This window comes from Mytilus edulis, chromosome 5, assembly GCF_963676685.1.
Source record: "Mytilus edulis chromosome 5, xbMytEdul2.2, whole genome shotgun sequence".
NCBI classification, from domain to species: domain Eukaryota; kingdom Metazoa; phylum Mollusca; class Bivalvia; order Mytilida; family Mytilidae; genus Mytilus; species Mytilus edulis.
The window spans coordinates 33160882-33173645 of NC_092348.1; the positions used below are offsets into that span (position 1 = coordinate 33160882).

The window sequence follows — 12764 nt, forward strand, 5'->3', positions numbered from 1 at the left end:
ACAGGGCCATTACACGTCGGTGCGACCGTGGAATTATTTTTAACACATACGGTTCCACGGAACAGTTGCTTTTGTATTGCCTATATGTTCTAAGTTTATTTCCATTGTCTTTTCCGCGATCGTTAAATAGTTCTCTCTGCCATTCTGTATTATTTAAGATATTAACTTGTTCAGTGACTTTTTTCATGACTACTTTTGTACTTAATGATACATCACTAACAATGTTCCTAATTTCCAATAAGTTCACCATCTTGTTCACCTCGGTATTCCAACCTTTTCGTCGACGTGATGTCCAACTCCAAATATCATATACAGTTCTACTTTGATCCATTCGTGTTAGTTTACACAGAAGCCGAACGCATGAAACGCGCTGTTTATTCAAACATGATGTCCATCCTAAGTCGCCCATAGTAGAAATATTGGACGTATTTCTACCAACTGATAAAAAGTACTTACAGGCTTTATTTTGCACAGAGTTAATTACGCTAAACGATTTGGTTCCCCAAATTCCACTTCCGTACATTAAGATCGGCTCCACCATTGAGTTGTACAACTTTGTATAAACTTTATATGACATACCACCAGATGAAATAAAACGTCCAAAAACAGCCCCCAAAGCTCGGCTTGCTGATTTTGCTAGTTCCTTGGTGTTTTTTGTAAATGTAAGGTGTTCGTCAAGCCAGATCCCAAGGTATTTATAAGAATCCGTTATTGTTAAATCACAATTACTACATGCAAAATTAAAGTCTGAAATGTTAAACGATTGCGGTCTGAAGTGAACAACTTTAGTCTTTTCTGGGTTTATAGACAACTTCCAAGATGAGCACCAGTCTGTCAGGACATTAAGCATGCGCTGTAAACTTTGTTCGTCCGGTGCGATTAACGCAATGTCATCAGCATAAAGCAAAATGCTTAATGTTCTTTCACTTAAAGACACTCCACAATCAAGACTATTGATACGGTCGGCTAAGTCATTTATATATACAGAGAATAATGTAGGCGAGAGAATACATCCCTGTTTAACTCCAGATGACACATCAAACCACGGTGTTAGCATATTATTCACTCGAACCGTGCACTGAACATCTTCATATAATGATTTTATTGCATTTAAAAATTGGCCACGAATTCCCATAACTTGAAGCTTGTACCAAAGCAAATCCCGCCTTACAGTATCGAACGCTTTTTTCATATCCACGAAACATACGTATGTTGATTTACGGCTGATTTTTCTGTCATTTAGAATTGAATATAATGCGAAAATGTGTTCTTCACAACTGCGTCCACGCCGAAATCCATTCTGCTCATCACAGAGACAGTCATTTTCTTCAAGCCATTTGCTTAGACGATTATTAAGTACTGTACAGTATATTTTGCACGGTACGGATATTAAAGTTATGCCACGGTAATTCAGAGGACATCTGTCGTCGCTTGCTCCAGGTTTTAAAATTGGGTTTATAATCCCACTTGTCCACTCATTTGGTACCTGTCCGAGTTCAAAACAACCCTGAATAATTTTGTACAGCAATTCAATAGCGGCATCATTCTTTAAAACTTCGGCTGGTATATTATCAATCCCCGCAGCTTTCTTGTTTTTCGCATGCGCAACGGCTAGTAGAACTTCCTCTCGTGTAATTGCCTCATTTAACTTTGTTACATCTAAATTTGAATCAAAAGTGTCATTTGCTCGTTGGTTTTCTGTAGATTCACTTGTAAATAATGTATGAAAATCGTCTTTCCATTTGTTCAAAACGCCTTCTTTGTCCGTTTTCACGTTTCCATTTTCATCAACGACTGCCCATGGCACGCATGGTTTCCGTTCATTTACTATTCCGGTTTTGCCGATGGACCTCCAAAATTCATCTTTATTAAACGATTCCAGTTTCTGTTCGAGTTTGTATTGTTCGTCTTTCGCATATTTACGTTTATATTTCCGATTTATTCTATCAAATATTTTTCGAGCATCACAAAATTCTGTTTTGTACTTCTTTTTAACACTATTTGAACCTTGCCATTTTAACCATCTTTTTTCAGCTTCACAAGCCTTGTTCCAATGATTCGTTAAATCAGCATTCCAATATGGTTTATATAAAGTTTTTTTACGTTTACTTATTCCGTTATTAAAAGTTTTCTTGGGTAATTTGTTTTCCATTTCCCCGTATATCAACATTTGAAATTCATCATACGCAGTTTGAACATTTTCAGTAACTCGGATTGAATTTTCAATATTCATGATAGCTTCATTGACTTTTGTTACTATTTCATCTCTATTCATAAAATCGTTTGGTAGATTTGTCACTTTAAATTTCTTGTTTTGATCATCCGAGTTTATATCGTAATTTGTCGTATTAGAGTCATATTTACATCCGATAATTAAATCACAAAGTAACAGTGAATGATCTGGGATTTTTTCAGGCATGTAATTAATTTCATTTATACATTTGGACATCGTTAAAACACTAAAACTATGTACATATTCTATATCCTCGTATGGTACACACATATAATCTACGACAGAGCGTCCCGCGGGCGCAATATATGTGAATTCGTGGTCATTGAAGCGGCCATTCAACATTGCAAAATTTATGTCACACAGAAAATTTATAAATTTATCACCTTGATGGTTTTCACAAAAATCTACTACATTTCGTGGTCGTATTATATCGACGCCTTCAACATAATCACTGTTTTGACCAACTCTTGAATTCAAATCTCCACAGATTACTATTCGACCTAAATTTTGTCAAGGTACATGTATTTAGCCTTAAGGTAAGTAATGACAACTTTATGACTGGTGATTACGATAGACAAATTGATTTGATTGACGAATTTATTTTTCAAAATGTTCAAGGTGTTATTGTACCACTTTTTGGTACATGGTGCACCATTTTTGCAAACCCAGGGGGTGGTCACCGGCACCGGGTGACCACCCCCTGGATCCGCCTCTGCAGTCAGAACCATTGATCTCATCAATGCATAAAATGCAATAAACATGCAAGCAGTTTTTATATCATAACTATGATCACAACAAAAAGATAAAAAACAACAAAAATACAATAAAGGAAACAACAAAAATACAATAAAGGAAACAACAAAAATACAATAAAGGAAACAAAAAAAATTAATCTATCAAATGTAAACAATTTCTGTATATTATCAGAGCATATCGCAAAACATTCAGGTTGTAACATAGTATAAAAATAACAAGCTGCGCCAAACGTTAATGAATACAGTTCAATAAAATTTATAAAAATCGAAAGGGAGCTTATAGATATAAACAATTCACCAAAGTTTATAGGACCTGCCGAAAGGATTTTTGAGTTCTTGTCCGAAAACTGTCCGAAAACTGAAAAAAAACCCACTTTTTCAATAGATAAAAAAAAAACTCGGAAACATAAAATATAAAATGCATAGAAATTGAAAGGGAGCTTTGGTAAATAGATATAAACAATAAAATAATTCACCAAAGTTTCATGAGACCTGTTGAACGGATTTTTGAGTTCTTAATTGTCCGAAAACTGGGACAAAACTTATTTTTAATGAATAAAACCTTGTAACACGAAAACGTAAAATCTGAAATTTATAAAATTCGAAAGAGAGCTCATGTCAAAAGGTATAACCAATTCACAAAAATGTCTTGCAAATTAATGAAAGCATTTTTGAGCTACTGTCCGAAAACTGGAAAATTTCCCTTTTTTTTGGACGGACAACGGTATACCTTTTATACGTCCCGTAAACGGGCGTATAAAAAAATATCATGCCCCAAAAGAGGTGCACAAAATAAGCAGTATTCAGCTGTAAAATGATTACAATGTATGACAAAAAGAAATTATACACACTGTATAATATCATACATTTACTGACAAGTTTAATAATTCTGACAAACTGAATAAATTATTTAACAGATAAATGTTCTCACTGACGTTTAAACATAAAACTAAGTGGCTAGTTGATAGTTGTCTATTTAGTTTCAGATTTTTAAAATCTATTACAATGGCATTGCAACGCAAAAATATTTATTATTTTGCCGTCATCAGTGGTTCGGAAATTTTACCACTATCTTCTTGATGTTCGAAACTCATATCTATATTTAATACCAAATGCAATACCAAACAAACAATACATTTGATTAAAGACACACAGATACTAATGAAAAAGACACCGGTGCATGTTTTACAATAGAAACAATCGATATTGAAAGAAAAAAAAAAATAATGTCAAAGAATATTTACAGCATCGTCAGCAACAGCCAATGATTTTCATCTTTTATGATAAGTATAGAAATATACTGACTGTATCTCAATACGCCTTAATGATTAAACAAATTAAAACACTGAACATGAATGAATTATGTGAACACAAAATGTTTGGTTGTATATAATCATTCGCATAAATTATGAAACAATAAAACTCTACGCTAGCTTTTCACCACTAAGATCTAACTATGAAAAAAACACTCTTAACATTTAACTGTGTTGTATTCTTGAGTTTCATAATGTATGAGAAAGATCATATAACATTCTCCATTCGTCTTTTCCTTCTTAAGCCATCCGCAAGTTGTTCTTTAAAGGTAATTTTAGCCTCCTCCGAATCTTCCCAAGTGAGGAAGTCGTGCCTTTCCATCTTACGCAGCAATAACCTTGGGACATGTCTAGCGGTTAGTCCATCAACATTGACGATCAGAATATCAGAAATTTTGCCTTTTTCCAGTAAATCAATCGCTGTAATAATTTCAAATTTGTATCGCTCTTTCGCCATGTATTCTTTAGTAAGTATAATGAGTACAGTTCGACTAGCTTCCATGTTCTCTATGATATTATAGAGTTCAGCTTCCCCGGGTACGGCGTCTCGGTCCTCGAAATACAATTTGAATTCACCACCGAATTTTTCAGTGTCCAGATCTCCGCTATCTATCCCAGGAAAGATATTTTTCAAAACCCATTGATAGTTGTCACTGGCACTAGAAATATATGCATCGTACAGATTAACATCGCCATTAATTTTCTGGTAACCTCCCCTTCCGGTGCCACCAGACCTTTTCAATGATCGCCGAATTCTATACCACCGAAGTCTGATGTACCAACGCCTTTTGTACAACAAAGCAACTACTATAACAAAAAGTAGGAAACCACCTGCTGCTGCACCTATTATTTCTGCTGTAGTAAACCAGACACAATTTATTTTATGTCTGTCAAAAGAAAGAAACTTCTTTCCGTGCCATTCTGGAGGCGAATTGCAGAGATATGTTTCGCTATGTAAAATCATAATTTCTGTTGTATTCGTCCAATCACGGAACCATCGCAAATCGCACGTGCAAGCAAACGGGTTCTGGCGTAGATCAAGAGTCTTCATTTTCTTAAAGTCCCGAACAGATGACGAATTGACAAGCGCTATCATATTTTGACTAAGATCAAGAATTTCTAGTTTATAAGTTCGTTTAAATAAGTTGTCTCCCCATGTTGATATCTTGTTCGATCTCATCGTTAGGTTTTTCAGATTTATCAGGTCTTTGAAAAGCGGATCCGGAAGTTGTGTCAGCTGATTGTTGGTCAAGTTTAATAAGTCAAGCTTGTCCATTCCAGCAAAGAGTTGACCATTGACGTCTCTAGCAATCAAGTTACCAAGTTGATTATTTTCAAGGTGTAAATACCTAAGCGATGTAAGTACTTTAAAAAGTCCCATAGAACACGATGAAAAGGCGTTGTCAGCCATGTTCAGATACTGTAAAGATGCCATTGACGCAAACAGACTGTCACTGTTCGGAATTTGGTTTATGTTATTTTTATTAAGCTCGAGTGAATCTAAAACAACGAAAGATTCGAACAGTCTTCCAGGCAAGGTATGTATCTTATTATCCACGAGGTGGATCTTTTTCAAGCTAGTAAGACCATAGAAAGCATTCTGTTCAAGCTGGTGAATCTTATTACCGCCCAAGTATAGTAACTGTAGATTTGACAACTTCTTAAAGGTATTGTCTTTCAACGCCGAGATTTGGTTGCCATTTAGATATAACCTTTGCAATGATGGCGGTAGATTGTTAGGTACCTGGGATAGCTGATTGTCGTTTAGGAATAACCTTGTTAAGGCATCGAGTCCTTCAAAAGCACTGTCATCTATTTTGAAAATGTTCGCTGCACTTAGGTCTAAGCTGATCAACTTCTTTAAATTTGCGAACCCCTTTTGAGGTATACTGCTCATTTTGTTATTTTTCATACTAAGGGTCGTTATTGACGTATTCTGAAGCAACTGAAAAGTAGAAGAGGGCAACACTCCACCAAGAGTTATATTATCTATATTCAACGACACCAGGCTTGATCCTACAAGACCATTGAATGCCATTTCTAAATCTGAACTGGTCAACGGATTATAACCTAGTTTTAGGGATGTTATATTCTTCAGCCACTTAAAAGCGCCGGTAGATATCTCATCAATTTTACTCCTTGTAACTTCCAGCTTTCGTACATCTGAATTTTGCAAATTTTTAAAGGTCAAGTCATCAAGTTTCCTGATTGCGTTGTTACTTAAGCCAATGTCGTTTATTTTCTTCAGGTCCTTAAACTCGGTAGGAAACGTTGGATTGGAAATTTGGTTCGCCTGTATGTAAAGACTTTTCAGACTTTTTAATTTCCCAAGTCTCGGAATCTCGGACAAATAATTACCGTCCAAGTTTATTATCTGAACTGAAGGGGTGTCTTCAAATGCATCGGGTTCTATTTTTTGAATGTCATTGTTGGATAGATAGACTTGTATTAATGAGGACAAATTAACAAATGTTCTGCTTTCTATCACTGAGATCTTATTGTTCCTAAGATACAATTTGGAAAGCTTGGGAACAACGCTACCATCAAATGTGTTAGCTTGCAATCCTGCGATTTTGTTATTGTCCAGCCAGACATATCGAAGGTTTGGTAAAACGACATTTGTAGAAAAATTCACATGTATTAAATTGTTGTGTGTCATATATAGCTTCTCAGCTGACTTCGGAAGCCTGTCTGGAATGTTTAGAAGTTTATGTCCTTCACAATTTACCGACGTCAATTGTTTGTTACAGAAACATTTCTTCGGACAAATGTCTTCCGCCATGACGCTAGTGACTAGCACAAGAACGAATACTATCACATGGAACATCTGAATATAAAAAAGATACAAATATTTACAAAATTTTAATATAGAAAATGTAGAAAATGAAACTTAAGGACTGAACAATCAAATATCAGTCATAATTATAATAATATCTGAGGCAAAATGTAGGTCTCTTGTGGAGAGTTCACTTGTCTCATTGGTAATCATATTCAAAACATCTTCCAATTTTTATATGTCTCAGATTTTAGTAAAACAAATTGTATACAACTTTTGCACGTTGAATTTATATCTAAAACAAGAATGTGTCCAACGTACACGGATGCCCCACTCGTACTATCCTTTTCCATGTTCAATGACAGTGAAATTGGGTAATAATCTAATTTGGTATTAAAATTAGAAAGATTATACTATAGGGAACATATATATGTATTATGTACTAAGTTTCAAGTTGATCGGACTTCAATTTCATCAAAAACTACCTTGACCAAAAACCTTAACCTTCATTTTCTATGTTCAGTGGACCGTGAAATTGGGGTCAAAAGTTTAATTTGGCTTTAAAATTAGAATATCATGTCATAAGCAACAAGTGTACTAAGTTTCAAGTTGAGTGGACTTCAGCTTCATCAAAAACTACCTTGACCAAAAACTTAAACCTGAACGGACGCACAGACGCACGAACGAACGGAGCCACAGACCAGAAAACATAATGCCCCTCTACTATCATAGGTGGGGCATAAAAAAAATACCTTCATCTCTTTTTTTCTGAAATATATTGATTTAAAATATTTCAAAATAGGGGAACATTTGTATAGAAAGAACATAAAATCGGCGAAAACGTTCATAATTTTTTCTTTTCTAAATCATGATGTTTTCACTTATCAATGCTTAGTATACATTATTTGTACAACTTTGAATAATTAATAATATCAATATTTCAAAAAGTATAATAAAGAAATACAACAGTTTAAGTTTAACGAGCCGAGCCGAAAATCTTTGAAAATTTATAGCAACATAAAAAATTGGAAAATTTAATATAATTTATCAATCATATTCTAATGTTTGCTACTAGAATCACAATAGAGATATTATCACATAAAAGGAAATCTTTGTCTATACATAATTCATGAAATACAATGATCACTCACCTCTACAAAGATCGATCAGTCTTTGCTTGATTATAGACTCAAAACACAACTTGAATCCAATAGCTCAATCTAAATGAATATATGACATATATATAAAAGAGGGTTAAATATCATAAATGAAAGTGAAGTGTGAAAATCAGAAAATAAAGGTAACAGATGGATAAATGTATTGTAAATTACACGTTTAGTGATAAACAACAATTAATGATAGAGACTTTTTAGTAAACAAAAAATATTTAAAACGAAAGGACATTTCTGCGTGGGTGGAATCAAAATAAGCATGTGCACTTGTATTTAATCAAGCAGGTCAATGTTTCATCATTTGAATGACAAATAAGTGCCCGAGATAAAACGGAATTATATTTTAGTATTAGAATCGTTATCTTTTAAGTTAACATTGAAAAATTTGCTTTTACAGACCTAAACCTGGAAATAAAAGTCTTTTTCAAGGGATCTGCAAGTTTTCGTTGGCCAGGTTATAAGTTTAATTTGTATATAAAATTATACTATAAAAAAGACTGTTATGTTCAAGTTGTTAAACTATAAGCAAAAGGAATTTAATTTACCTTTTACTACATAATAATATTTGTCAATATTTCTTTGATTGTACAGCGGGTTTTTTTTCTTCGTTTTTTTCTAACTTCAATAACAAGGAAAGGCGAATTCTTCACGTTTTATATAAACATGATAAATCCTACCATATAGTTATATACAAATTATTTGATATAACACTTAATTTGCTTTTTTTCACTACATGTACTAGTATTAAATCATTTATGTTCATATTTTTGTTTAGACATATACAATGCAGTCAGGATTCTACTTCGTCCAAATTATCTCTCCATTACGTCAGTTAATTTTCGCAATCGTAAAAATGAAAGCCATATTGTAGGGATGACGCGCTACCAATTTTGCTCTTGAATACCGATAAATTTATCCGCATAGCACCATTACGAACCTACAATCCTTATATGTCAAGACAAATATATCTACTAGCTAATGTGCATCAGTTAATGATTTTGTCTGCATTGATTCAACTTTAAACTATTGTCTAATCGGTTGTCAGATGGAATTTTTGAAAAATCACAAACAATTAAAAAAATTCTAATTAAATATTTCGTGGAAGGGCAGACTAGATTTTTTTAGTGGTTGAAGACTGTTTACCTTAAGTTATTACACACAATTTTTTTTTTTTTCGATGATATGCATTTTCATCATCCAACTTGAAAGACTGCCGTCAAGTACTTTAGGTATTTCACTTGACCCATATATTTCATCTTTTAGTACTGTGATTGTTTTATGTTATAAAGTCAACCTGTAGGTTTGATATATAAAAATTATAGAATCAGAAGCGAGATGATGTATCAAATATTGTTGCTTTGTACGTTTCCAAGACAACATATTTAACTCAAACACGTCCTAACATAAAAAGGTGCACTCGATTTTCTTTTTTCGATACAACTGTTACCCATTTTTTAGAATTTTTTCTTGAGTCACATAATAGAAGGGTAGACACGTAAATTACTGAACTAATATGTTCTCCGTCCGTGGTAATTTTTTCAAAAAAATCGGTGATTATGCATTTTCTACATCCAACTTGATAGATACCCATGTCGTCGATTTGATATCTAATTGTTATGCTTAAGTATGTAATAGATAAATTGAAATCTTATGCAAATTGTGTTTTTATAATAGAACACTTCGTAATTGAGAAGAAAATAGTTATTTTATTTTTTTCTATTAACTTTTAATTTTTTTGTTACTATAGTAAACATTACAGTAAGCATTTGTCGCCTTCTCTGACAAAGAGCTACGATTTTTTTTTCTAGTTCAGCCGGGTTCTCCTGAATGTACCTATGTACAGTCAATTTCAAGAGATGGTACTGATCAAAATATACACGCATTGCACCAATAAATAAATAATTTGACGTGAACGTGTTCCGAAAAAAGATACATGTATTTAAGAATAAAAAAAAACTCCGTCAAAGTTAAATGGATCCATCATGATCCTTATCACAGTTTAAACAAAATATTGAAGGTTTATTAATTTGTGTCATTTCTTTTCGTCTTCATTATTAGAACAAAAATACAGAATGAAGGCTTATAGTTGTTAATTTCTGTGTCATTTGGTCTCTTATGGAGAGTTGTCTCATTGGAAATCATACCACATCTTCTTTTTTATACTATAGTTGATTGCGAGAGGTCTAGGGTTCAATCTAGGGCTGGGTTAAACAAAAGACTTTAAAACTAAGATTTGTTGCATCTCCCCTAAACACGGAAATTTAGGTGTGATAATAAAGACTAGTTGACACGGATGCATTATTATGTTTCCTTTAAAACATGTTTTTGAATGTGTTTTTTTGAAATCATAATTTGTGAACTAGTACATAAACCGCTAAATTGTGTTGGTCTAGTCAGAGTGAAACATGGTTCATATATACATACATGAATGTTCATAAAAATGGAAGTTACAGGACATCCTCCCATTCAGCATTTGTGATCAGCATCATGCATGAGTCACAGTGAATATTTGAACTAAAAAAAAGGGGGGGCATTAAACATGTCACCTAGCCACAGTTTGTTAGGTATGTCGATGTACCCAGTCTTCACCACGAACTGTTAAATCTACAGGCCAAGAGCTCAGTTTTTGTTAAATTTTAATTAGATTCGGTTGGCCGGAAGACATGATTTTTACAGGCCCAAGAGCAATTTTACAAGCCTGGGCTGCCACTCAGCGTGAGGACTGTGTACCATGTAGATATTTGAGTTATTTTACGTAGCGTTACAAATTTTATTCCCTCGTCAGTCTTATTGTAGATATTACCAAAAGACAAAATAGTTTTCTCGTTTGAATTGTTTTACATTGTCTTATCGGGGCCTATTATAGCTGACTATGCGGTATGGGCTTTGCTCATTGTTGAAGGTCGTACGGTGACCTATAGTTGTTAATGTCTGTGTCATTTTGGTCTTTTGTGGATAGTTTTCTCATTGGCAATCATACCACATCTTCTTTTTTATATTGGAAATAACTTCAAATAAATTTCCAACAAAGCATATTTAAATATTTACAATAAGCATGATGAAAGGGTACAAACGATTAAAACGATTAAATTGCACTGAATGAAAAATGTACAAAGGACTTAAATGCAAGACAACGTTGTATTAATGGTAATATATTCTGAACAGGTGAGCAGTTTAGTTAAACACTACTACGGACCTGTCTTCATCTGTACTTTTAATACCCGGTGACAACGATATAAAAAAGAAAATGTGGTATGATTGTAAACGAGACAACTTCACAAGAGACCGAATGACACGGGAATTAAGAACTATATAGGTCACCAAACGGCCTTCATCAAAGAGCATAAAAGGTCATGAAATGAAAAATGTAAATAACCAACGCTGAGAACCAACGATGCCTTTTAAATAACACATCCGGTTCCAAATGTACATTCGGTATGTCTCTTCAGTGACGCTAGAGATCGACTAAACAATGTGAAAACTGGACCAAATACAATCTCTACAGAGGTAGAAGACCCGTAAAATAAGTAAATACCAAAGTATATTAGACCACACGCACACAATAAAAGCGGGAAATACATTCTGAAATCTTATGCATAAGCCGTTCTTCCCATTTATTGACGAACGTGTAACAGAGGGAATGATATAGATTTTCCTAATCTGCATCTTTATAGACTCAGTATACATGCATAGATCTTCATTTTTCATTTATTTCCAAATTTGTTATTATACTAAAAGTCAAAATTGTGCAAATTCAAAATTTAGGAATGCCGGAATATACTTGTGACATGATCTGACAGCTTATTGCTTCTGAAGAGTATTTTAAATTACTAATAGAACTTACTTACCACTTCTACATGTTCTTGTCTGTAAATGCCATTACATAATACACACAGTGTACCTTATCGTATGTATACGGAAAATCCCAATTTTTAAATGTCCAGCAAGGTCAAGTGGGTTTTCCGGAATCCCCGATAGCTTGATTTATATCGTCGCTTGAAAAATTACATTTAAAACATGGAAAATACCATTCAATCGTAATTAATGACGTGTCTGACAAACCTGTAACTAACTGAATCATAATCTAGGTCAAGTCGCTATGTAAAAATAGAAGTAAACAAATATTATAATATGAGTGAGGATTTTCAGAAAATCCAAAACGAAAGTTACCAATAAGCGGTCTGAAAAAACTGGCAAATATACAAATGTAACATATTTTTTAAAGGACATTATTTTTAATACTCCGGTGCTCAATAACAAACTAAACTTTTGGTAGAAATTGGTGACCTTCTGCTGTTGTTTTTTCTATGGATATAACTTTATATTTATTACGTCGGGAAAGGGGGGGGGGGGGGTGTTATTATTCCATTATTTTTATTTGTTTTGCCTATTTGCCTATTTGCCTATTTTCTTATTTTGTTAATAGATATATCACCACCATAATAGGAAGAAATTTGAAGAAATAAAGGTAGGACAGGAGTTATGAGTAAAAAAGAAAAAAGGCAGGATTAGCAA

The 12764-nt window shown here is 33.6% G+C and overlaps 1 protein-coding gene across 1 annotated transcript; it reads right to left on the reverse strand.

Annotated features, from left to right (window-relative positions):
* Positions 1-3835: 3835 nt before the first annotated feature.
* On the reverse strand, positions 3836-12334 carry LOC139523484 (toll-like receptor 3). Its single transcript, XM_071317545.1, has 3 exons — positions 12098-12334; positions 8229-8297; positions 3836-7128 (listed from the first exon to the last, which is right to left on the reverse strand). The coding sequence occupies exon 3, from the start codon at positions 7126-7128 to the stop codon at positions 4510-4512; it is 2619 nt and encodes an 872-aa protein (XP_071173646.1). The 5' UTR covers positions 8229-8297; positions 12098-12334; the 3' UTR covers positions 3836-4509.
* Positions 12335-12764: the final 430 nt, after the last annotated feature.

Bases quoted from the DNA above. Each gene is read 5' to 3' on its own strand.
- LOC139523484 (XM_071317545.1), bottom strand. From the start codon at position 7,128: ATGTTCCATGTGATAGTATTCGTTCTTGTGCTAGTCACTAGCGTCATG.